Source organism: Sinohyriopsis cumingii, chromosome 8 (assembly GCF_028554795.1).
Source record: "Sinohyriopsis cumingii isolate HCF-2022 chromosome 8, ASM2855479v2, whole genome shotgun sequence".
Classification (NCBI taxonomy): Eukaryota; Metazoa; Mollusca; class Bivalvia; order Unionida; family Unionidae; genus Sinohyriopsis; species Sinohyriopsis cumingii.
Genome location: NC_142968.1, coordinates 16,422,826 through 16,450,569, shown reverse-complemented (window position 1 = coordinate 16,450,569; position 27,744 = coordinate 16,422,826). Strand labels below are relative to the sequence as shown.

At 34.6% G+C, this 27,744-nt stretch overlaps 1 protein-coding gene across 5 annotated transcripts in view; it reads left to right on the top strand.

Annotated features, from left to right (window-relative positions):
- LOC149793042 (neural cell adhesion molecule 2-like) overlaps positions 1–27,744 on the top strand; it is a 166,735-nt gene that overhangs the window by 20,212 nt on the left and 118,779 nt on the right. For all 5 annotated transcript variants that reach the window (XR_016422704.1, XR_016422703.1, XM_089966936.1 and 2 more), the window contains exons 2-4: positions 9,242–9,425; positions 16,603–16,742; positions 24,119–24,265. Coding sequence is in view for 3 of the 5 variants with exons in the window: in XM_089966936.1 (XP_089823062.1) it covers positions 9,242–9,425; positions 16,603–16,742; positions 24,119–24,265 (471 nt within the window). In the remaining 2 variants the exon portion in view is untranslated. The remainder of the gene's footprint in view (positions 1–9,241; positions 9,426–16,602; positions 16,743–24,118; positions 24,266–27,744) is intronic.

Below are 27,744 nucleotides of genomic sequence, written 5' to 3'. Positions count from 1 at the left end.
ATTGGTTAACTTCCCACCTTACTTGGAATTTTAAGCCAGAATGCGGTCAGACAATTTATTCAGCACCAGCGTGTGTGAAAATTCATTTTCTACATTTGCCATTTTGGGTTGTTGCTATGCAATAGTCTGGATGACACATGCATTTCAGTTGCTTTCTTGACAGTCACGTCATTAAAAAATTTGCCACTTTAGATGATGGTGGTTAGGGCATAGTAGCAATTTTAATGTTTAATGGCACGTGAGGTTAATATAGGCTACACTGTGCTAATTAGAAGTAAGGATACAAAAAAGTAAGTTATTTGAATTGAATAACAAATCATGGCAAGATGAAGCCTTCAAAGAGTAAATGATAGATGTGGAAAGTTTGTCGAAGGTATATAAAATTAAAGATAAAAATGAGACCTGTTAAATTCTGAAATCATTATTGATGGAACAGGCATCGAATGCAACAAAAGATTTGAAGTAAAAAATTTCTTTGCATACTATTTATAGAAATACCACAAAAAGTGATTCATCAGCAGTGTACAGTGGTGTACATAAAGGAAGGATCCATACCACAGTATACCATTATACCAGTAAAACCACACACTCCACCATTGATTTTGCTGTCAACCACACTTATGTAAAACTGCATTCTGAAATCTTAAACTATTTCAACTTTTAAAACAAATGCTAAATTATTATAGATATTACTATTATTGGTCAATCTTTTCACCTGAATATATAATACAATTAGATGATTTGCCATCATTTACTTCTAGTCATCTATTTTTGGGAAGAGTTACGTACTACTTTTTCATTTAACACTATTCATGAAGTTATGCAACAGCTTTTACAGAAATAAAAACATTTAAAACATATTTGTATAAAATAGATCATTATTTATTGCATAATATTATGTGGGGCTTGGGGTTGTGGGACCAGCAAATTATCAGCTGATGACAATCTTATTTTGCCATTACAAAATCATTGTTGCAGTCAGTGGGTGATACTCAGATTTGCTCCTATCACCCGTGGTTGCGCGTTTCTGGTGATTTCCAGGTTTCTCATTATTTGAATGAGCTAGTTCATTTCTCTTTTTTTAACATTCACTTTTTTATTGATTAGTAAAAGGAGCACTTTCACTGCAGAATATTGTTACATTGTGTTGATTTGTTGTGTTTATGTTTACTCATGAAAAATGAGGAAATTGCCAAAAGGCAGTCCTGTTTTTATAAAGAAGTGTGGTGGTTGTCCTCTGTGACAAGCTGCAGTATTACAAAATTTTATCTCAAAACTAGTCTATATAAAACATTAACCCCTAGTGACGACTTAACGGGGCAGGAGGTAGTAGCCTACTGCCGAGCTCTGTAGCGTTATGGTCATGCATGATACACTAAAGTGGGTGGTATTATATAAAGGTAGACAGATGTAGCTCTACAGTGATACCAAATAATCTGGAATGTCTAGTTCCATTATAAAATACAGATAAAGAAAACCTCATTTTTTGGACCACACTTTTTCTACCCAAAATTCGCCTGTGGTTGGAATCAGATTTTGTGTCTGGATTTTAGACTTTTTGGCCTCAGATCTAGGGCAAACCAGTATGAACTGCAAACAGACAGATGAGCCTTTGCAAAAAGTAGGATAAGATGGGCATTTGGAATAAAGAGTGGTCTCGATACAAAAAACAAAATGGGTCTGTTTAGTACAAAAAAATTAGAATTCCAACTTTTACCCTTCTGCTCATGTGCGAGTCAAATAGCCAATGAAAAATGATGTTTCTAACACAACTAGGCAGTATGTTATTGAAAGATCACTGGGGATTTGGTGTTTTCAGATCTATTAAGAAATAGCTTTCAAAATGTGTTTCCTGCTCGATTTTCAGGCAAAAATGTTAAAAACCTCCAGGGGTTAATGTGTTAAGAAGTCACATAACTGTGGTCAATAAGTAATGATTGTTGAATTATGACGAGGGTTATCATGCACCTATTTATTTAAGGAAATAGAAATTCAGTATATGCGACATCATCAGCTCGATGTTCATCTTCTAGCATTGGTTTTCAAAGATAAGTTCCTCAGTTTAAGGTTTTCTGGAGCAAATTATCATTGGCAGGGCCCATTGCAAAACACCCATCAGTAGTGGAGCAAGTTATCATTATAATGGGCAATACACTCACTAATAGCTCAAGTCTTTGTATTTTTCTGCCCATTAAGTCTTTGTATTTTTCTGCCCGTTGTCCTTCCAGATCCCATATTTTCAAAACAACTGCAACAATTTGACAAAAAATTAGGGGTGGCCCTGTGTCGCTTAGTTGTCCTAGGCACTTGTCTTTACAGATCACGGACATATCACCTCAGTCCATGTGGGTTCGAGCCTCAGGTTATCAGAGGAGAGGTGTACATCACAGACACTTGGAAACATTTTAGGCTATTTCTTAGATTAGGAAATCTATGTATATATGATGGAATGAAATTGTCTTCACAGATCAACAAGAAAGACTGAAACTAATTGGAGGGTTTCAGGGGAAGTCTGAAAAGAAATCCTGTGAATCATTGGTTACGAGTGAGATAGTTAATAACTGACAACAAAGTGAGGGCAATAGGGTCACTAATTTCAAATTTGGAACAGAATGTGAAGGGAAATTAGAGTACAAATATAAATGTAGTTAATTATAATCTGAACTTGGATGAAAAGTGGAACCTGTTTGATGTGACAAATACGTTGTAACTGAAAGTATAAATTCTTCCACTTTGGTGTGTCACTATGATTGTACTGTATGTACACAGTGTGTTCTTACATAATGTTTTTATTTATTATGTCCTTACATGTATATCACTGTAGCTTATTATCACTTTGTTAATTTTTTTGTGCAACTATGTTATGTTAACTTTGCACATACAGTAGAGTCACAAGACTAATTAGTTCCATTCATTAACTGTTTCCCATACTTAAATATAATCATCAATATTAGTATTATTATTATTATATGTATTATTGTTGTTGTCATGAACAGTTTCTTAAGTATCATGCTGTACACACACACACACACTGGAAAGGTTCCTTGGACAGCCAAGGAAGTCCTCACTGGTTAGAAAATAATTATTTTATTTACTGTTATTAAATCATTAAATTAAATTCTTGGCCAGTCTGTTCAATTAAAGATTAGCATTCTCAAATAATCATCAGGATAAACATCTGTCTGGTTGTAGGATGTTATTAACATTTGCCAGGGATCATGGAATCTTCATGATACTTCACCAGATGAAGCCAATGGTTGAAGCAAGATGAAGAACAGAGCTGTATCATTTCAATAAGTGGCATTTGAAATTATGTATTATATGAGATAAATTTCATGTCTGTTAAACATTAGATTTGACCCAGACCAAATGTTTTCCACTTTAGTCTTCTATATTTGCTGTCTGATAGAAAGTGACAAAGCTTTGTTGTTCAGGCGACTACTTCCATTGCCTTGTACAGGTCCTATCTTTATGGCATGTGGACTTGAATTGATGATCATTTGAACAGTTTTGAGCATTTTGACTTGGTTGGACCGAATTAGAGAAGAAAGATTTATTTGAGAAATATGTACAATGTGCAAAACAACAATTCTCATTACTGTATAACTTTACAAATAATGAATTGTGTATTTATTTACTGTATGAATGGTTGCAGACTGAAACAGATTAGAACAGAAAAACAGTCCTTAAGGGTGAATGAATATTACTGTACCTGGCAGATAGGTGTGAATGCAAATTGTGGATAAATTCTATTTATTTTCACCATCCAGTAAAAATTGTGTTACTGGGACTTTCGTATCACATTACAAATAAAATGTTATCACCCAAAAACGTGTGCAAGAACATATTTGGACAGAGTTTGTATCTAGCAGTTCAGTCTTTTTTTGCAGTGATTTGGAATGTTAGATGATGGTCTTGTCATTGATTGAAATTGATACTGCGGCATCTGTTTTACAACTGAAAATTTTGGGGAGACATTAACCCCATCCCCCACCCCCGAAGTTAAGGTAATTTTCAATTTACAGTGGCCAGGTTTATACAGAAATAAAGCTAGGGCATGCAGATAATTTTTGCAGAATTGGATCAACATGTTAGAAAAATTAACATCAATCCTAGAATTTTGTGTCCAAGAATTGGACCTAGAGGGCAATGCACCTTGAATATGGGATATTTTGGCACACCTCGTTGAACTTGAGGTAAGTCATTATACTATCCCTGGCATTGAAGTCACTGTTGGAACAGATACAGGCATATACATACTGGTATGTACACCTTCACTAAATATCAACCATTCCTATGTCCTAGACAGCAGTTTGCAATGGGTTTTACAGCACCTACTCAAATGGGAAAGAGCTAAGTAGGCTAAATTTGTACAGGTACAGGTACATTGGTTGTACATTCTTGGTTTCATTTTTGTGTTTAATTCAGGTGTTATGTACAAGATAGGATAAACTCATTTTGGAATTAAAAGGCACTTCAAAAAAAAAAAACCTGGCCCTCCAAATCAAAATCAAAAGCCATGGGACACAGGCTGGCCAGAAAGCAGCTAAATTGACCCTTGTACTTTGCATAAAACTGACCGTTTAAACTGATTCCCGGGACTTTAAAGGTCACCAGCCATACTTTAACATTTTTCTTTTTACTTCAGATTTGTATTACATGATTAAAAGTAGTTATACTCACACAGAAAGAATAAAACAATTATCAAATGTAAGGAAGAAATAATAATTTAATTACTTGAAATAGAAGTATACAATGCTGTTACTTCCCCTTAGCTACGATTTCCCAAGTATAGAGGATGCAGCAGGAAACAAACCAATGCTGGCTTCCCTATGTCAGCCGACTTTGTGAAGAAAAAAAAGAAATCAGCACACTTAAAAGAATCCAAAAGAACCAAAGTTGGCTTCATTATGTTGGCTGACTTCATGAGAACAAAAAATTGGCACCCTTAAAATAATCCAAAGTCAGTTTTCTTGGTTGGCTTGCTTTGTAATAAAATAACCTTTGTATTTGATATCCTGTTGGTAAGTTTAACCAATGAGTTTATTGCTCGCTGTCAGTTGTGTTTATTCATCCCCCGGGCTTCTGTTTGTTTGCCATATGTAATCATAATTGATACAAATGGGCATTGATTTTTGTAGGGTAAAATAGTGTACACGGCAATAATTTTGCTTTAATAATACTTTTGTAACTCAAACTAGCGAAAAGATTATCATTTGTACTCACAGTGAATATATTTTCAAATAATGATTTTTTTTGCAGGATACCATGGTATAGTTAACCGGGATAGTTAATCTTGGTAATTTTGCACCATATAACATATCATGCGTGAACTGCAGATGCCTTCAAGCAGTCGGGTGATATTCCCGTCTCATTTGTGAATTTGTTATCTGACATGAGTGATACTACAGTAAGGATGCATATTCCAGCTGGCATCTGCTACAAATATGGAATTGTGGGATATATTTTTTACTTTAATAAATTTCACATGATGAAAAGAGAAGGAATACATGATAGCAATGCAATTTTAGTTTCTTTAATTTTATTTTCAAATAATTGTTTTGTTTATCTATTTTATTAAATCTTGTGGTGGGGGAAGTGTTCCAAACTTACCCAAAATCCATTTCAGCTTCAGAGTTTAAAAAATATTGTGGGTGGAAAATATTTTACAATTTTTTTCTTTATTGAGCATGTTTCAGTGGAAGAATTTTTCATTTATTTATTAAAATTATAGAGAAATTGAATTTGTTTAATAAATCTAAGCCTAAATCTAGCAAACATTTGTAACATAGGCATATATATCAAATTTTTTTGTCATCACAAGGTCTAACTTGGAGAAAGTGAATGTTTACTTAAATTTTAAATTCTTGTGACTGTTCAGGTAGAAAATAAAGAGAAGAAATCAGAACAATTATTTTTAAAATTTGTTAAAAAGTATCCAAATAAAGCAGAAAAATCAAGCCCACATGTTTGAAAGAGACAAAATCTTCATCTTCATAAAAAATATGCTTAAATTATTAAGTTCGATGCATCAGTAATTTCTTGTGTTAAATGAAGACTTAAATATAGAGGCGTTGAAAGCATTGTAAGGTAATAAACTTTTGTTTTAAAATTGAATGTGTGTACTTAAAGGAGACCGGAAACCAATGGAAATATAGAATAATAATAAAAGTACTATTGCAGAAAACCTTATTCTGAAGTATCATCTGCGACCGTACTGCCAATATTAAAATATGAATTTCCGTGACCTTATATATGCAAAATTTCCGTGCCTATTCGGTTACTTTCGGGATGTGACGTCATAGTAGCGACTCCAGCAGCCCAAGTGGGAGTTGCCAGAGTAAAAGACAATACCGTTTTGCGTTGCTTACGGGTGTAAACGAACACTGAGAAAATCCTGTGGACATTTTTTTTCTTTTCCGAAAGATAAAGGCATAATGAAAGAATGGATACATTATTACAAATGAGTCAATTTCAAAGCAACACCATACAGCACTCTGTGCTCATTACATTTCTCAAAGGACTGTTACGAGAGGGATTCTGAAAAAATGGCAGCTCAAGGATATGCAAATGCTAGGCCTAGACTAAAAGTTGGCGCTGTTCCAGACATAACGTTGACTATTTTAAATCCTGGGAAAAGTGTTAAACGTGCACAGGGCCGGCGTGTGAGTTAACGGAAATAGGCAGAAGGCCAAAGTGACCACAAAATGCAACAATCAGTTCACAGATCTTTTATCTACACCAGCGGTGCTAAAAATAAATGTGATAGCCCGACACCCTGAGCCCCTCTGGTTTTAGTTCCGGCCCATCCTGTATTCAAAGTGAGGTGCCGGTCAGGCTTGTCGAAACAAAAATTATTTGCTTGAGGAAACTTTGATTGCGCTGGTGAAATGAGTAAATGTATTTTCAAGATGTTGACATACATGCCTTAACATGGCACAGTCTAAATCAAGTCACTACTGTCCAAGGTGAAATTTAGATTTGATTTTAATCAAATGGAGGCTTTGCCAAAAATAAGATTCTAAACACAATTTTCAGTAATCTTATAAAAATTACAAATTTAAACAAAAATTCATTGTATAGATGTAGTATGTATAAACAATAATATGTAATGATTGGAACTGATATAAAACTATTCCTTGGGCAGTTTAAATAGCAGCAATTAAAAGAAAAGAGGTCAAAGTTTCACATTAAATGGCTGATAATAGAAACGGGGGCAGGGAACTATTGACCCCCCCCCCTCCCCGCCTCAATGTGCCAGCGCCCATGGGACGTACCTTTTCTCCCTGTGATATGCCTTATTATTCCCCCAGGACAAGCCCATTTTGCATATTCTGGTCAGCTCTGGCTAAATTGCAAAATAGCTAAAAGCTTTTATTTAAGTATGCAAACAATAAAGCCGGTGTGACTAATGAACATAATCCTTATCCTTGCATTGATCTTGAGAAAATGATTGCCCTTTGGACATACTTCAAAGAAACCATGCTCGAGAGTGTGTGTATGTGTAAGCACAAGCAATTGATTGCCAAATAAACGATGCCTATTTTCTTACTTACGATGCCATGGACTTCAGGTTTAAGTCTTAATGCATGTAACACTGTTTGCTGAACAAAATATTTATTCAGAATTAGTTCTTTAAGGCCACATATACTGCATGGTATATTTTGTTTTATTCCTTGTAATTTAATCATGGTAATTAAACTTTACATATATGGTAGAGGAATGTCAGGTGTTAACAGGCCGAGTTTCTTTGGCGGAAATGGAGATGCGATTTTGTTTGCAGAGAAAATTTCACAGTGATCATTCATTTAAACTAATTGGTGACAATTTTATTCTTTTCATTTTTTTATACTATAGTACTGTTGTAATTGTTTAAAAACCTCTGAAATTTACTTGAATAATGTTTAATTTTCACGTTCTATTTACTGCAGAATAATAAAAACTGTTGTGTGATATTAATTATTTCGTCCAGTGCCAGATTTAGACGTGTGTGTGTGTGATTTGAATTTTTAACATAGCTTTAACAGTTTTTCAGTCATATCACTACGATGTCTGCAGTGTGGCAGTTTAGACTGTGGATTGCATACGTTATATCTATTTATAAATGGTTTGGGGTTGGGGTTTTTTCTTCTGACAAATGAAAATTGACAGACATAATGTAATAATTGGGACTTCGCTGCGAAAAATTTAGAGATATTACGAGATCGGGAGGTAGATGAGGAAAAAAAACCCCAGAAATGGAGGTTTTTCTCCCGGCTTGAGAGTTGACAGGTATGAACTGTCCGGGCTTGCGGAATTTCAGTCAGGGCTTGAGTTTATTTAAGTCACCAGCCCGGGGCCTGTGCCTAAAAATTTTCTTTTAGCACTGACCAGTACAGTACATAAACTATTATATCAGACTGCAGATTCAAGTTTTGAATGTGCAACCCAAATGTGGTCTCATTCCATCTGCCTCGCTCACCAATGTTTATGTTTGTATTCGAGGACTGGCTAGTATTGCGTCACGGTACCACGTGATCTGTCGTCTCATCAAAACTCGGAAAAACTCGGCAATTTACGGAATCGTGGTATCATCCATGGAATAAAATCACTACCCGCTTACGATATTTAATTTATAAACATGACAGTCAAATTAAAATCTGTAGAGAATTATATACGTAAAAGGAAAATTTTGATTTCTAGTCTCCTTTAATGTCAGTCTTTCAAATTTGCCTGAAATTTGCTTGGCATGGGTGTGTATTCAGTAGGAAGGGTGTACGAAAAAGGGTAACTTACAGCTCTAAAATCTATGTTCCATTTGAAATATGACAAAGAAATCCACTTGCCTATGATGGGAGCTTAAATCTGTTAATATGTTATAAAATTCAAAGCTAAAGGGTAAAAAGCCGTATTTGTATTGCAGACAGACCAATGATGCAGCTACACAGTATTGTCTATCTATGCCTAGCCCAGTTTATGATGATGGGGATTTTTCTGAGGGTTGTAAAATATCTTGAAACAAAAAGCCAAATACCTAATTCAATTTTCTAAATGTATGCATGAAAAACGTTGAAAAGAATATGTGAATGAAAAAGGAATATGTAATAAATGCAAAACCATGTAAGCGCTTTGTTCCAAGTTGGAGAAAGAACTCATTTAATACAAGTCCCAGCCTGATGGCCTTGACATTTTCTGATGCTGTATCAAACTTGTTCTTTACTTGAAACAAACTACATGTCTAGTTATGTCTTTGTATTTTCAGATGGAACAGTTATTGCAACAAGCGTCATACGAATTACAGGAAAAGATGAGCAAGAGGAGACAAAAAATGGTTATCTTAAATGTGAAGTAACAGAGCCAGCTGTGGGCACTGACTACAGTCTGAAGTGGTATGATCCAAATGGACAATATGTTCCTTTTCAGGGACAACCAAATTCTTCACAAAGGTAAGTTACATTCAAGTGGATGCTTATGAAGATGTGTTTTCTGTATCAGTTAAAGAGCTATAATAATGTCTTTGCCATAAGCAAAATATCCTGGGTTGTTATGTATATTTGATTTAATATATATTTATTTCAATTTAATTGTTTGTCAGTTTTAATTTTTTATATTTTTCATTATATGATATTGTAATGTAAATTTTTTCACTAGAGATGATATTTTTATTAGAAAATAGTTTGACCTTGACTGTTAGTTTATAAAACCAGGTGTTGATCTAAATCCTGACCTTGTTTCAGAATTTATAGCAACCTTCATAAACAAGTTCTATTTTATTTTAAAATGATTGGTTGTTTCCAAGGTCATGAAAGACGTTGTCTTTAAGATTTAAAAAAACTTTTTATATTTTTTATTTCTTAGAGTAAAAATATTGGTTTTCCTCAGGGTCACAATGGGTAAACATCAGCTGTAACAAGTACTTGCTTCTATAAACTTATAGAAGATGATCACGTGACCCGTGTTTATGTTTTGGAAAGCCTATATAACCCATGTTTTGGAGAATTAATCAGTAGAAGTTGGGCCATTAAACTGTTTGTTGTATGTTGTGCTGTTTGGAGTTATTTAAAATTACTTGGATTCAAAAGGATTAATTTCTGTTATTTTTCTGGAATATAATATTTTGGAACAAGGACAGTTTTTTATCAAAAAAATTATTCAGCTATCAGCAACCGGAGTGATAATTCTTATTTCTACAAGGAACTGTAGACTTCAACACTACAGATTGTAGCATACGTCATCGTCTTCCATCTTGGATTCTTCGTTGGGATTTGAATGTGAAATCATTTGAACATTTTGTTATTAGGACTACTAAAAATAATTCTCTGATTATTGTTGTATCATTTTTGGATTTGATTCTATAAAACCAGACTTTTTCCAGGGAAATAAATTATTGTATTTTTCAAAGCTTGTTGTTTTCACTCTTTCTTGTGTTACTGTTTATTCAAGCCTAAGCAAGTGACATAAAATGGGTTTGATACCTTTAAAAACCAACCAGGTTCGGCACATAGCTCCTGTTTCCTCAGCATGATATGATCAGTGATTAAATGTGCTATTAAAACAAACTATATTAAGATGCTATATACACAGCTTTTATGTATATTTAGTGTTTATTTCTCCATCATTGTGAGTTTTATTTAATTGTGTTTTGGACTTTCTTCTTGAATAGAGAAACTGTTGATGTTCTTATTTTAGGAAACTAATTGTACATATTCAGTAATTTATGTATGAGTGTGGGTTAAATATTAGGATCATTATCAATAGAAGTAATTCTTTATTTGGGTCTGTGTCATGGTTATTGGGATTAACCCATAAAAATACCTAGTCTACCTGATATTTACCACATTCTGTATTTTATTTTTTAGTAACATTGTTCTAGAATGGAACATTCTATTAAGTCATAGTATTTCCAGAAAATGCTAATTGTGATCTAGGTCAAGTGGAAGTCTTTATAATGTTGTTTATTCAGAAGTTTTTTATTTTAATATCTTTAGGTAGAATCAGTCTTGTTGTTGTGTTTGGTATTTTATTTGGAGTAGAGTTATTTATTTAAAAATATTCTTCCTGGAATTACAAAGTGCTCAGTAATATTTGTGGACAGTGGCATTAACTGGTAATTATAGTAAATTTAGATGAGGCATTTTGGATTACATTTATATTATTGTAAAAAGTTTGTTATCATTTTGGGGAAGAGATTGTGTACGAATAATGCAAGATGATTATGGCATGGCTTCTGAAATTTTATATGTATTTTTCTTGTACACAAAAAAGTGGGTTTTTTTTCTTCTTAAAATACGAAAAATAACACATAATAAGTTTAATCTGGGATCGCTTAGGTCTTTGCCAGTGTCGCAAACTTGGATTGTTTTTCCTTATTGGCGGCAAAATGTACCACGTGGTGATTTTTTTATTGGCGACATTATGGTTGTTTAAACTTTTATATGCAACCATTGGTATGGAGTGCAGAAATTCAGAGGCCGCAAACTGGATATAAAATGCACTGAGATTTATCTATTGTTACATAAACAAATTCTTTGTCCATATTGACAAACCATCTAAACAGTGCATTGTTGTGTCATAATCCGCTTATCTTGACATCTAGCATGAGTACTGTATGTTGTGAGATATCTGCTTTTTTGTTGTTGAGATTTCTGGTAAAGGAAATCAAGCAGATGAGGCATTTTCTTGTAATCTATCTTTCATCAATTTATTGGCCGCTTGCTAGTAACTAATATATTTACAAAGACTGACATTTGTATGTATATGGTAAGTAAAATTCTTTTCACTCAGAATGAAATCCTTCAGAACATTCACATTTTCTGTAATAATCCCTGTCATCAGACCAGAACACCTGCGTATCTATCTTCCATTGACCCTTTGTTAATTTTCAGACACATGCGTGGAAGGCAGCATCACGCTGCTACCACAAATGAAGAAAAAAAATACAGCTTTTCTTACTGTCTTATTCAATAGGCATGGAGGGACATTAACTAGAATAGTCCAAACGATGGCCAGTTCCTTTTTAAAAATGTATCCAGATAAAATAGTTTGCTGAAATTACAAAGGAAACAGATTACCTTTGAAGCACTGATTAATCTAAAAACGTACTCAGCAAATGGAAAAAAAAATCAGTCTCAATCATGCAGAACAATTATTTGATGTTGCCATCACAATAAGAAATGGGCATTTGTTTGGTTCTCCAAAGCTGTCCTTTAGCTGTGACTTCAATAATGCATGCACCCTTCATCAGAGAAAGCTGACTATGGTCTTTCAATAAAAACAAAGAACTTTTCTTCAAAGGAAGTCAGTACCAAACTTAAATAAAAGTGATGGAATCTGATGGATTTTTGCATTTTCCAACATGACTGGAACATGTCAGCTGTGCCGTGAAAGTTTCTTTTTTGTAGAGAAAAAGTTCTTGCTTACAAACGCTACCAGCTGTAGCTTAAAATGCAAACTAACATTTACCGACTTGGTATGTACTGAAAAGTAAATGTGCTTCGTCATTCATTACATGATTGTGCTGTTTTTTCTGCTGAATTCAGACCAATATGACCTGTGACAAAATTATTGAATATTTTAAAGCTGTGTGTGCATATTTTTGATGGAATCACTTGTATTGTGGATTCAATGTATATGATGAGGTTCGTGGGTGAGTACACGGTGTTGATATTCTATTTATGCTATACATGTTTATATAAACAGGATTCACGTAAATGTACCAATTCAAGGTCCTCTAAATAAACTATTATATATGTCTTCTCTGTTTTCACTACAGGTGTATTTCTCATTTAATATGCATCAATTTAAGATGGTAACTGTGCCAATGAAGCACGTATTTTACCGTTCGCATTTATTACCTACACCTCCAATCTCCTGCATTTTTTGGGGGGGGTACATGCATTATCATCGGCAGCTAACTGACCTAGTTGCTTATAACATGCTTCGATCTAAAAGGAGGTCGGGTTCTATGGCTCCCAACTACTATGTTATAGCAGGGTCACACTGAGTCACCACCCACCATTCAATTCCTTGGTCAATCAAGCAATCAGTGCCCATCCATCAGATCAGTAATGCCGATCACCTGCTACTCGACCAGCAACACTGTTCACTCAGCTCTACAGCTGCTATGGTCAACTTAAATGATTAGCTCTACAGCTGGTACCACGTCGACTCCGATCAGCTGAAATAAAATCTAACACTGTGTACTAAGAATGACACGGGCACATACGATAACACTTAATGACGTTATATACGGTAAGCTATAGAAATTACATTATCAGTATAACAACATTACAAAGCAATAAAGAGGTTCAGAAGTGAACCTACCTATGTCTGATAAGAATCTTATTGTACTAAACCTTTATGTAATAAATGCTATTTTATTGCTAATGTAAATATTTTACTTAGTCACAAACAAGAATAGAAAATATTTGCATTATACTACGTAAGTCGAAGCTACATAGAAAATACACAAAAATAAATGTAGTAGTACAGTAGTTATAATTTATACACAAGAATTTAAAAAAATAACTCGCCTCAACAGCTGAAGATGTGCAGGTCCTTTAAGTAGACTGTTCACTGACAAGACGTTCTGTAATGTGTAGATTTAGTCTTACTGTGAGGCATTTATACACAGATAATGCAGAAATACATCGTCTCATTGCTGGAAGTATTTGGTTTTTCCCCTTGAAAGCACTTCGCATGTGCGGAATAGGATGAACTGAACTCACTGTTTCAAAATATTGCATAATATACATCAATCACCCTCGAGTATCTTTTTACACAAAATAATGAAATCTAAGTACATGTATTTAATAAAAATAAAGGGATTTATACCATTTCGTGACAGTGGCCTATATTTCCCATTGTACTGGCTTAAATTCAATTTTAACTCATGAGGAAGCATTTTTGTGCCAAAGTGTGTGTGCATCTATACCACATTAATTCATTAATCCCTGAAGACTTCTCATTTTCACCAGAAATGGGAGTAGGAAGCATATTTTGTGGGTCACTTCTGAATACATCCAAATATGTCGACTTCCAAGAGATATTAGTTTAGCCAGATGTCTAGTTGTGTAGAAAATACATTTGTTTTGCCAGTTTCACTCGTGCAGAAGGGTAAAAGTTTTTATTTTCTCATTGTTTATTGGATCCATCATTTTTGTGTCCTGGCTACATTTTACTCCAAATCTCGTAGTTGCCTTACATTTTGCAAATGTTCAGAAAGGTCTGTAAACTTCTGGACAGTTCATTTGATGACAGTTATTAGCACCAATCTATGGACTTAACTCCTCCTTATTCTTGAGAAGTGTTTTAAAGTATTTTATTTACTTTTATTTATTTTTCTGTCTCCAAGTTTCGAAGACTCGGGACTCAATCAAACCCGCAGTTCTGTGTCCCCTATAAAGCTTCCATTTTGAAGCTTTTCTTTCCTTAGAATCTACCTCTAGGTTCTGCCACCAAATTATGAGTGACTCTTTCTGAGTAACCCTATTGCTAAGCAATCTTACCAGGTGAATCTAACTTCGTTTACGAGTTATAAAAGTTATAATTCAGCCTGCATTGTAATCACACCCTCTGTCTCAATTCCGATTGGACATCGCTGTGAACCAATCCAATCAAACTTAGCAGACAATGTCCCTCGTGCTGTCTGTCAATGTGGATGTGGATGAGAACGAGCTTCATTCACCCTGTGGGCTTCCCTCTTATCTTAGGACTAAGCTGTAACACATAGGTGTGATAAGGCAAGCCTTTGTCAAATGATGCAGCAATCCATCGCCTTTGCCTCTTTAAGACTCCGTTCTTCTGACTGATCACAGTAATATTGCCTAAGACATCGAACACAGGGCTGCAGTAATATTCCCAAGACAGTAGATTATAGATAGGAAAAACGGGGAATATATGTTTTCTCTGTCTTAATTTGCTTGAAGAAATGTAGGGATATCACACATTTTTTAATTTAGGGTACCTTAAAAAGTGTTATATTTTGACATGTTTGCAATTTCCGAAAGTCTGGAAAATTGTGACTACATGCTATTTTTGATTGCATTTTTTAATCAGCTTTTGGCGCAATATCTTGGAATGGGGGAAAAAACAAAACTTAAATATGTAATAATGAGGGTAAATTAAAAAATAACAGATCTTCATAAGACCTTGAGCATAGCTACATATAATCTTGTAAGGATTCAGATAACCTTAAGAAATAATCAAAAAATAAAATTAGGATGTTTGATCAAAATACCACTTTCTGAAGAAGAAACTATGGCATTAATGGATTCAAAATCATAATACAGCATTTATTGAACAGACAGGAAATTTGGCACAGTAGTCGTATAGCAAGAGAGACTTAAGCAGAGCTAATCTTATTTTGGAGCCAACGTATCCAAAAGACATTAACTTTGAGCAGTGAAAAAATAAGGAACAGTTTCCAAGCTTGGACATGCTGATTAAGATAGTTATGTATATGCAGGGGCATCTCATCACTATTCAAAAACTATGCAGGGGCATCTCAGCACTATTCAAACACTATGCAGGGGCATCTCAGCACTATTCAAACACTATGCAGGGGCATCACAGCAATATTCAAACACTATGCAGGGGCATCTCAGCAATATGCAAACACTATGCAGGGGCATCTCAGCACTATTCAAACACTATGCAGGGGCATCTCAGCACTATTTAAACACTATACAGGGGCATCTCAGCACTATTCAAAAACTATGCTGGGGCATCTCAGCACTATTCAAACACTGGTGAGGAACAGATTAAGCTCAGAAAAATCGACAGATTAACGTGTATAAAACTAGATGCAACATCTTTTAAAGATTTTGATTTCAATAGGACTCTAACAGATTGTTTCTTGTATTTAAATTAGAAACTGAACCAGAACACTTGAAACCATGAGCAGTCATTGGAAACTGGTTATTGAAAATTCACTGAATTTCAGCTCTCCAGATCTGTATGAACCCCATAACAGTGACAAAATTCTGGAACATTTTAAAAAATTGCATAGGTTGCATTGGCTTTTATCATTCCTTGCTTTCCTCACAATAGCCATTTTCTAGTGAAACTGCATTAAATATTTTGAAAATTTTCATTGGGAATTTTTTTTAAAAGTCAGGTTAGGTAAATGGAGCATTTTGGCACGGGGAATATGGAGGCCACAATGCAAGCCCAGAAAAATCCCTGACGTGTGTGTGTGTGTGTGATTTAGATTTTTAACGTAGCTTTAACAATTTTTTAGTCATATCGCTTTGATGTTTGCAGTGTGATAGTTTGATGTCTAGCACTGGGGCATCATGCTGCAGACATGTAGCATGATGTCCCACCCAGTCACATTATCCTGACACCAGGCCGACCAGTCCTAACACTAACCTCTTAATGTTGAGTGCCAAGAGAATCAGCTGTTAGTACCATTTTTGTACCCGACAAGTGCCATGCTTAGATAAAACATTAAAAGCAGTGTTGGTATTGATTGAAAACCATTCAGAATTGTCTTGTTCTAAACACTCTCCACATAATATATTTTCATCTATTTGACCCAGTCTTAGTTATCATGACATGAACCCACCAAGTTATCAGTATATTTGAACTTAAAATGAACTTGATCATTTCATTTTCTTTCAGGTTATTTGCATCCAGAGATGGCACGTCTTCTATTTCTTTAAATTTCATGCCAGTACGTGAACTTGATGCAGGCCTGTATACTTGTACAGCCATGATCAATGGACAACCCCGTAATGAGACTTTTAAAATAACAACATACAGTAAGTATAAGATGTTTTCTTGAAATACATGGTACAGTCTCAGTGTTTGAAAGTTTCTCATTTAAAACCAGTCGTCATCTCAGATTCTGATTTCTTAAAGACAGTTTTTGAGCTTACATGTACAACCATTCTGTTTCTGAAATGCTGCATAAGCCAGCTCAGTGAAATGGCTAATGGTGTAGTTACAAAATCAAGCTTAATGAAATGGTTGATTGTGTAATTAGATAAGCCAACTCAGTGAAATGGCTAATTGTGTAATTACATAAGGCAGCTTAGTGAAATGGCTAATTGTGTAATTACATAAGCCAACTCAGTGAAATGGCTAATTGTCTAGTTACAAAAGCCAGCTCAGTGAAATGGCTAATTGTGTAATTATGTATGCCAACTCAATGAAATGGCTAATTGTATATTTATATAAGCCAACTCAGTGAAATGGCTAATTGTGTAATTACTTAAGCTAACTCAGTGAAATGGCTAACTGTGTAATTACATAAGCCAACTTAGTGAAAAGGCTATTTGTGTAATTACATAAGCCAACTTAGTGAAATGGCTAACTGTGTAATTACAAAAACCAGCTTAGTGAAATGGCTAAATGTGTCGTTATAAAAGCCAGCTCAGTGAAATGGTTTTGAATTAAAATGATGCAAAGCTAATGGCCAATATGCCATTATGGCTGTGACCTTGAATATCTTATTATTGCTACTCCTTAATTGATGGTCATATTGACCAATGTTTTCACCGAAAGATTTTTATATCTAGTTTGCCCTAAATGAAAATAGTGCTGATCTTATATTAATATGGCCACCACAGTGGCTAATTTGAATATCTGATTTTACTTGGCTTGGATCCAGTTTGAAAAAACGTTGAATTCCACTACTGCAAAATTCTTGTCTTTTCCTTTTGCAGTAGGAGATCCAGTTTATGCTTTCCCTACATATTGTCATATACACTTAGTCCCCAGATTGTTTAACAGCATGACTTCTGATTGTCTTGAATATTTTCTTAACCTTGGGAACAGCATATATTTTGATAGTCATGAACATTGTTCTCATTGGCAAAATCATGATTTGATGGTGGTGATCACTGTTTGTTATCCTGCATGGCATGTGTTCTGATGGTCATGAACAGTGTTATCCTGGGCAAAAATGTTTTACTGGTTATAGTTGGTGTTATCCTGGGCAAAAACATTTTTTACTGGTTATAATCAGTGTTATCCTTGGCAAAACACATGATTTGATGGTCATGAACATTGTTATCCTGGGCAAAATTAATTGTCTTGATGGTTATAATAGGTGTTTGTTATCTCATAATCATTGTTGTTCTGGGCAACAACATGTTCTCTTGGTCATGAGCCGTGTTGCCAGCTTGTTATATAAGAACTTGCTGGATTGTCTGACATCCTATTTGGGTGATTGCCATGAAGCTTTCTCATCCTATTGATGGTCCAAATGTAAAAGGTGCTGTTCCTTTATCCAGTATAGCAGTCATAGTGTCTGTCATATAAATCTTGTTCCTACCACTCTTCCTGAATGAATGATCTTATCAGCATTGGGTTTTCACTAAAAGTCTTGTTAAGATATCAGGGTGGTCCTTTACTGAAAAATAGTACAGAGCTCAAGTTCAGTTTGGTAACCATGTTAGCCATTTTGAAAACTTGATTTTTGCTGCCTCGCATGAACAAAAAGGTCATACTGACATGGGGCTTTCACCAGACGACTATAAGTCTGGCTGGTCTTATTGCGATATTGCTACTCTTTCTTAGTACATGATTGTATCAATGTTTATTTTTAATAAAAGTCTTGTTAATGTCTACTTGGTCATAAATAAAGTGGTACTGCTCAGATGTTCGATATAGCTGACACTGGCCATCTTGAAAGATTCATATCACTGCTTTTGAATGAATGGTATATCTGCATGTAGTTTTCATTGATAGTTGTAACTGAAAATGGTGCCAATCTGACCTCCCAATATGACTACCACAAATGCCCTCTTGAACTTCAATTTTGGTACACATCTATTATGTATGGAAAAATTTAAGAGTAAAGTCCAATCATTATGGCTGTGTAATTATTTTTCACGGAAGAATTTTTTATGTGCTTTAAAATCTTGAAAGAACTTGTTCACCGTCAAGTCAGTGAAGCTAAGTCACCAACCATAGCTGCCATTTCTCATAGTTGAAATTTACAAGTTATTTGTCTGCGTCTACATCACTAAGTCATCTGAATTTGATAATTTATAAAAAGTAACTGCTACTTACTTCAATATCAGAGCCTTTGCCTAAGTTATTGAAGCTTTCATAGTTGTGATTCTAATTGTGAAAAGTACTGAACGAAATCCGTGACCTCCATTTTGGAGAGTGGAGAATATGACCCAGTTACTTTAAATAGCAGATTTCGACCAGAGCTTAAACAGCGACCACGTGATCTGACATAAAGGGCATTCACAGCAATGAATGAGGTATCTAATAGGGGGTTTTCCTCAAAGGTGGTGCTCGGAAAACCCGCTAAAAATGGCCGATGTTTACAGCAGGCGTCAAAAGGTGCTTCCATGCGAATGGAATAGAGGCGTCAAAAGGCGCTTCCATGCGAATGGAATAGAGGTGTCTAAAGGTGCTTCCATGTGAATGGAGTAGAGGCATCCAAAGGCGCTTGCATGAGGTAAAGGGTTAAGGATCCCTCTCGTAACATTCCTTTGAGAAATGTAATGAGCACAGAGTGCTGTATGGTATTGCTTTGAAATCGACTCACTTGTAATAATGTATCCATACTTTCTTAATGTCTTTATCTTTGGGAGAAGAAAAAAAATATATTGGCCACAGGCTTTTCTTAATGTGCTATTAACACCCATAAGCAACCCAAAATGGCATTGTCTTTTACTCTGGCAACTCCCACTTGGGATGCTGGAGTAGCTACTAAGAGGTCACATCTCAAAAGTAACCGAATAGGCACAAATTTTGAATATGAGGTCATGGAAATTCAGCTCTTAGAAAATATGCCAATATTTAAATATTGGCATTACAGTCGCAGATGATGTTTTCTTCTATAGTACTTTTATTATTATTCTATATTTCCATTGGTTTCTGGTCTCCTTCACCCAAATTAATATTCAGGTAAACCTGTTGATTTGGGTAGCAACAGGGGACGCCGCTAGAGGGCACTGGCGATCAAGATTAACGTTTTCTCAAAATGTCAACCTCATTACACCCGGTACTTTCTCCGCTTTAATATGTAAAAAGCCGACATTACATCCAACCATGTATTCATGGTTGAAAGGTCAAATATTTATATTTAGCATATATGACACTGGGCCAATTCTACAACTTATTCAGTGAGAAAAAACTAAAAACGAAATTTTCAAAATGCTGAGAAACTAAATAAACGAACATATACGCTCACCTACACCTATTTTTTAAATACTTTGGCGTTCTTTTTATGAGAATAATGATAAAATGTGTGCGAATATTTGCGGAAAACCCACAAATTACGTCTTTTTCAAAGGTCACCCATGCCAGCAAGAACGGTAACTCTTCCCGGCACATGGGTACGTACAAAATGTAAACAATGACAACAATATGACATAATTTGTGTTCAAAAACACACGTAAACTTGATTGTATGAAAAGGCAGACGTTTATAGCAAGGAATCGGATTATACAGACGTATAGGAATCTGATTATACAGATGTACTGTCATTCATTATACCAAACTTATTACAAAATATTTGTACAACTTTTGTTGTGTAATATATTTTCGAGGTTAGAGACTCGACGGGAGTATCACTCACTGACTCAGTGATACTAGATGTATTGATAATATGTATGTGATTGTGATCACTGAGATAATATCAGTGTCTGGTCATCTGTTCTACGTACGATTCTTATCTAGAGATACTGGTATTAAAATTAAAATGTTCATGTTTAGTAGAGATGGAAAAGAGGTAAAAGTTAACTATTTTTCAGAAATTTGAAGAATGAAAAAAAATTCATTTAAAATTGTCATGCCAGTTTTTGTGAATATCAGTATGCATATTGTCATCATAAGCCAAGGAATAGAGAATCGATCTGTAGTATTTCTCCATTTAAACAAATACATAATCATAAATATTTCTTGAGAACCAACTCAGTGCCAGTTTCTTCTCTATCTCTGATACCACAATTGTCTTTACTTCATGAACTATGTAATATTGGTCAGAATTATTACGAAAATATTGCAGATTTAGGACATCCAGAATTTAATGTTGCACCATTCTAAGTTGACACTATAGAAGTCATGACTTACTGTAATGAAAACTTAGTGGAAAACCTTTTGTCATTGATTTTATTTTATAAATTTGAAAACTGACCAAATATATCTTATGATAACTAAATTCTAAAATAGCAATTGTTATTTACTAAATTGTGATTTCAGATAAATGTATATATGTACAAGAACGCTGTAATGAATATGCACTATTGGTTTTAAGAGTAACATACAATTTCCACTTGGTATAACTCGTGATTATGCTATTTCATGCAAACATGTTAGGGAGCGTGTGATAAAAAGGCACAGAAAGTCTTCAGAAGTACCTGGAACATAGAAAAAGTGAATTTATTCTTGAAGCTAAATGTTCACAACACATTTATATATAACCATATGTACAAAAATACGCAACTTTCAGCATGAAGTAACATGAAGTCAAGAATTTTCAAAAAGTGACCAAAGACCAATATTAAAAATGGTGGACGGTTCATGTGTTTGAAAGCTCCCTGTGATATTTATTTGAAAAGATATCATACAGATGGGTTCATTTTTGAAATCTGCACACTCAAATTAAGCAGAAAATATTCCATTTTAAAAGCAACATATAATTTCAACTTGTGTATGACTCAGAAATATAGTATTTCATGCAAAAATGTTGGGGGGGGGTGATAAAAAGGCACAGGAGGGCTTCTGAATTACCTCAAACATATAAAAAGTCAATTTATTCTTAAAGCTGAATGTTCACAAAACATTTCTATATAAAATATATGTAAGAAATATGCAAATTTCAGCTTGAAATAACATGACGTCAAGAATTTTCAAAAATTGCTAAAGACCAGTATTAAAAATGGTGGATGGTACATGTGTTTGAAAGCTTCCTGTGAATTTATTTGAAAAGATATCAAAGATGGGTTCATTTTTGAAATCTGCACACTCAAATTAAGCAGAAAATATTCCATTTTAAAAGCAACATATAATTTCAACTTGTGTATGACTCAAAAATATAGTATTTCACGCAAAAAAGTTTTTTGGGGGGTGATAAAAAGGCACAGGAGGGCTTCTCATTTACCTCGAACATATAAAAAGTCGATTTATTCTTAAAGCTGAATGTTCACAAAACATTTCTATATAAAATATATGTAAGAAATATGCAAATTTTAGCTTGAAATAACATGAGGTCAAGAATTTTCAAAAATTGCCAAAGACCAGTATTAAAAATGGTGGATGGTACATGTGTTTGAATGCTTCATGTGAATTTATTTGAAAAGATATCATAAAGATGGGCTCATTTTTGAAATCTGCACACTCAAATTATGCAGAAAACATTCCATTTTTGTATATTTTATAATTATGAAAAAATCATCCCCTGTTGCTAATTTGGGTCAGGTTTTTTTTGTTCCAAAGTGAATTTTATAGGCTATTGTGCTATAAGTAAACAAGGCTCATTAAATAATTCTAGGTTTTTTCCATTAGGTAATGGTTGTTTTTAGAAAATGCTAATTTGTGAACTGGGGTCAAGCAGAGACCTATATTATCTTGTGATTGTGAGGATTTTACCAGTCATGCTTTAATATCTAGCACTTTAAGTTGTATTATGTTGTATTCAGTTTGGGCTGAATTGTTTTTTCTTCAAAGTATTGAATTCAGGTGATTATTTTCTCTGGAAATACAAAAGTGCTCTGACAAAATTCTTGGATAAAGACATTAATTGGAATTTATACTGAATTAAAACCTGGAATAATATTTCTGTGATTCAGCAAGAGACTGTTGACACATCAATACTTCACAGACCATTACAGACATGTCATCGCCTTCAATTTTTGGTTCTCTTCGGACTTGAACAAAGTTTTATTCAGGACTTTTTATTACTAGGACTTGTGTCTTTAATTCTTGGATTAATTTTGGATGTGATTCACAATATTGTAAGTTCTATTTTTCTCATTTTTCACTTTGCATTCAAAGAAAATAAATTATTTGTTAAATTTTGCAAAGCTTGTTGTCTTCACTCTTTTCGGTTGCTTATTTTAAGAGCATAGACTCGTAACATTGTGCTTTCACCAGAAGACTTCTAATGATGTCCATTTTGGTAATAAATGAAAATGGTTCGTATATATATCCTGGGCAACAGCACTTGTTCAGATGGGCATAATTGGTATATGTTATCCTTCACAACAGCACTTGTTCTGATGGGCATAATTGATATATGTTATCCTTCACAACATCACTTGTTCTGATTGGCATAATTGGTATATGTTATCCTTCACAACATCACTTGTTCTGATGGGCATAATTGGTATATGTTATCCTTCACAACAGCACTTGTTCTGATGGGCATCATTGGTATATGTTATCCTTCACAACATCACTAGTTCTGATTGGCATAATTGGTATATGTTATCCTTCACAACAGCACTTGTTCTGATGGGCATCATTGGTATATGTTATCCTTCACAACAGCACTTGTTCTGATGGGCATAATTGGTATATGTTATCCTTCACAACAACATTTGTTCTGATGTGCATCGTTGGTATATGTTATCCTTCACAACAGCACTTGTTCTGATGTGCATCATTGGTATATGTTATCCTTCAAAACAGCACTTGTTCTGATGGGCATCATTGGTATATGTTGTCCTTCACAACAGCACTTGTTCTGATGGGCATAATTGGTATATGTTATCCTTCACAACATCACTTGTTCTGATGGGCATAATTGGTATATGTTATCCTTCACAACAGCACTTGTTCTGATGGGCATCATTGGTATATGTTATCCTTCACAACAACATTTGTTCTGATGTGCATCGATGATATATGTTAATCCTGGGCAATATCATGTATTCTGATGGTATTTATCAGTCTTGTTAATTTTTATCCTGGATAACAGCATTTGTTCTGTTGGTCATGATAAGTGTTTGTTAAAATGGCCAATAAAATTCATAACTTTGAACTGCATTGGCAAGGAGGTTTTTTTAAATAGTATTTGGTGACAGTAAAGTATGCTTAATTACTTTGGTTATTTTTTTGCCTGGCCTATCCTAAATTCCAATATTTGAGGCCTTCAGCATTGAAGATGTTGTTAAGCTACATTTAAATTTCAATGAGGCAGCAAACCAAGTCTACTTTTCTTGTTTGACAGGGGGTATCACCTTTTCTAACTGTCCATTGGAGCAAAAGATTATCAGTGGTAATACTCAGGCAACAGTGTCATGCTCAGCTTCTGCTGGAGGTATAGATCTGACTACATATTGGAAGAGGAAAGACCAGTCATTCCAAATTCAAGCAGGTAATTATGGCTTTTACTCTATTTTGCTTCCTTTGTACTGATAAAGATGTATATTTATATCTTGTCTCTTTATTTGCAAGATTGTCTCAGCATCCTTGTATCCATCCATTCATCCTCCCTCCTTCACAAATTGTTTAATAAAAGCAAATTTGTATACCTGTTATTTATAAAGCTGTGTTGAAATTCCTTGTAATTATGATATACATTCTTACTGGGGCTTTACAAAGGTTTCATCTAGTCACTTGCAGGGGTAGTGACCAGGAAGGTTTGCTCTTCCCGTATTCTTTTTATTGCCATGTGTATTCATTTTATTGCCATATATTTGTTTTTAATGCCTTTTCATGCTCAACACTATGTTTCTAATGCCGTTTCATGCTCAACACTATGTTTTTAATGCTTTTTTATGCTCAACAGTTTTTAATGCCTTTTTATGCTCTGCAACCTTTTAAAGCCTTTTCATGCTTAACTGTTTTAATGCCTTTTCAAGCTCTGCACACTGTTTTAATGCCTTTTCGTGCTTAACTCAGTTTGAATGCTTTTTAATGCTCAATGCTGTTTTAATGCCTTTTCATGCTCTGCACACCGTTTTAATGCTTTTTCATGTTCTGCACACAGTTTTAATGCCCTTTTCATGCTCTGCACACTGTTTTAATCCTTTTTTAAGCTCTGCACAGTTTTAATGCTTTTTCATGCTCTGCACACCGTTTTAATGCCTTTTCAAGCTCTGCACACTGTTTTAATGCCTTTTTAAGCTCTGCACACAGTTTTAATGCTTTTTCATGCTCTGCACACCGTTTTAATGCTTTTTCTTGCTCTGCACACCGTTTTAATGCTTTTTCATGCTCTGCACACCGTTTTAATACTTTTTCATGCTCTACCCCCAGTTTTAATGCCTTTTCAAGCTCTGTGCACAGTTTTAATGCTTTTTCATGTTCTGCTTACTGTTTTAATGCCTTTTCAAGCTTTTGTTGTTGTCAGGTTTAATGCCATTTTTCAGCACACAATAGGTTATACATGGCGGCCAGTATTAATGGTGGAGGAAGAACCCAGGAAGACCTAGGGAAGAACCACCGACCCACAAGAAGCTACTGGCAAGCTTTCTTACATACCCACATTGGCCGAATCCTAGATTCGAACCCACGCAGACAGGTGAGATGGCAGTGATCTATAATGGAGAGTGCCACTCGGGGCCCCCCTTTTCAAGCTCTGCACACAGTTTTAATGCCTTTTCAAGCTCTGCAGTTTAATGCCTTTTCGTACTTAACTCACTTTGAATGCTTTTTCATGCTCTGCACACTGTTTTAATGATTTTTCATGCTCTGCACAGTTTTAATGCCTTTTTATGCTCTGCACACTGTTTTAATGCCTTTTCATGCTCTGTACAGTGTTTTAATGCTTTTTCATGCTCTGCAGTTTTAATACCTTTTCAAGCTCTGCATACTGTTTTAATGCTTTTTCATGTTCTGCACAGTTTTAATGATTTTTCATGCTCTGCACACTGTTTTAATGCTTTTTCATGCTCTGCACACTGTTTTAATGCCTTTTCAAGCTCTGCACACTGTTTTAATGCCTTTTCGTGCTTAATCCTTTCATTACTAAGTAACTTTGGGAGCATAGAGTCCTCAACACTAAGTAACTTTGGAGTTGTAAAGCAAAATGACTTGTGGATTTTGAAATAACATAACTTTGCCAATTTTAAAGATTTCTGGCGGATTAAGTGTCAAAATCAAGGTTAAAAATCAAATTTTATGACTAATTGACTAAAATGTGCATATCTATTACAACTGTTAAAATACAGGTGGAAACAGGTAATACAACTGGCAAAATACAAGTAATTATCTATTTACCTCTTAGAAAACTTAGAAAGTTCCCAAAACTTGTTCAATTGACCCTAGATGTACTCGTGAATAATTCCAGTAGCAACATAAGTCTTTCTTTCAGGTATTTGACAGGTAGAAATTAAAATTCCATAAAATGCCTTGATTTCATCCAAGGTGAGATCTGTCCAGACACCTGTATCACCTCTGGCACGTTTGATTGTCGCATTCAAATTGGTTAGACGGACAATGTTTCCAAAAACTTCATCTGATTAGAATATTTGAAAATATTCCAAAGCTTTCCTGGAGCCATCTAACACTTGGGTGGGTCCAACTCTCTCAGAAAACTGAAACAAATCTCTTTGGTTTTTCAACTTCGTCCAAACAAAATTACGTGGAGTGCACACTTCCTCTGATTCAAAACCTTGAAAGTCCTCTTCATCGCCATCACTGTCACCCACAAACGCATTTCGTTGCCTCTCCAGACGCCTTCTCTCATTTTCATCCAACTTTATATGGTCGAAATTGGTAAAATCCTATGATAATTCAGAATCTGACTTTTCACTCTCATCTGATCTTTCTTCGAACTCCGCCATTTTGGATACAAATTTCACCACTTGGAAAACTCATTAAAAGTGCCTACTTTGTTCGATATTTCTAGTTGTATACAAGCTAAACTCATGAGATAATCCAAATATAATATCTACATTACAAGTAGGAAGTTATTAGAGGTACCCCAAAATTTATATAGTCAGGTACTGTAACGTTAGAGAAGAACACTGCCCCATACTGGTAGAGCGGTCCATAGTGTGTATGGACTGATTTCCCCTGGAACGGAAAACGGGTCCATATGATGAAAGGGTTAACTCAGTTTTAATGCCTTTTCATGCTTAATGCTGTTGTAATGCCTTTTCATGCTCAACACTGTTTCTAATGCCATTTTGTTCATTAAAATTTCTAATTTGTTTCCATACTCTGTACACTGTATGTGTTTGTTATGACATTTTACGCTCTACACACAGTTTCCAACTTTTATCACGAAATTTCAATGATTCTCTCAAATCCAACTTTTCAGCCAACAACTAGGGCTGATTTGGAGTTGGATATTGATAGATATAGGTATTCCAAACTTCCTCAGTTCAGCTGTCTAAACATGGAAAAACACTGGTTTTCTTAATCCTACTTTAAATTTATTTCTGTCAGATCCATAAAAAGTTTACATGACATTAAAATATGTTCTTTCTTCTTCTAATTGGGATAGTTTGTGTTTATCTTTGTTAATTATGAACTTTGTAATTGATGTTTGTAAAATATGTGTTTAGGAAAAAAATCATGTGGTTAGCATTTTATCGGTTGGAAAAATATAGTACCCTTTTTGCATTGGATGGTGCTTTGCACCTATCAACATATTATATACCTACGAATTGAGAATTGAAAGCCAGTTTTAACAGTGTAAATAACAAATATAAGACTATATCATCATCCAATTAAATTACTTTTTTTAGATACAACTTTTTTGCACTTCTGTCAATATTTTAAAGGAAAAACAGGTCATCCATTTTTCTCTCTAGTTTGATAGATCTTCCCTTCAGAGCACTGTTCCTAAATCTATTGTTGAACTGGAATCTACTAAGATCATTTCCTCTACACAGCTGTCAGCAA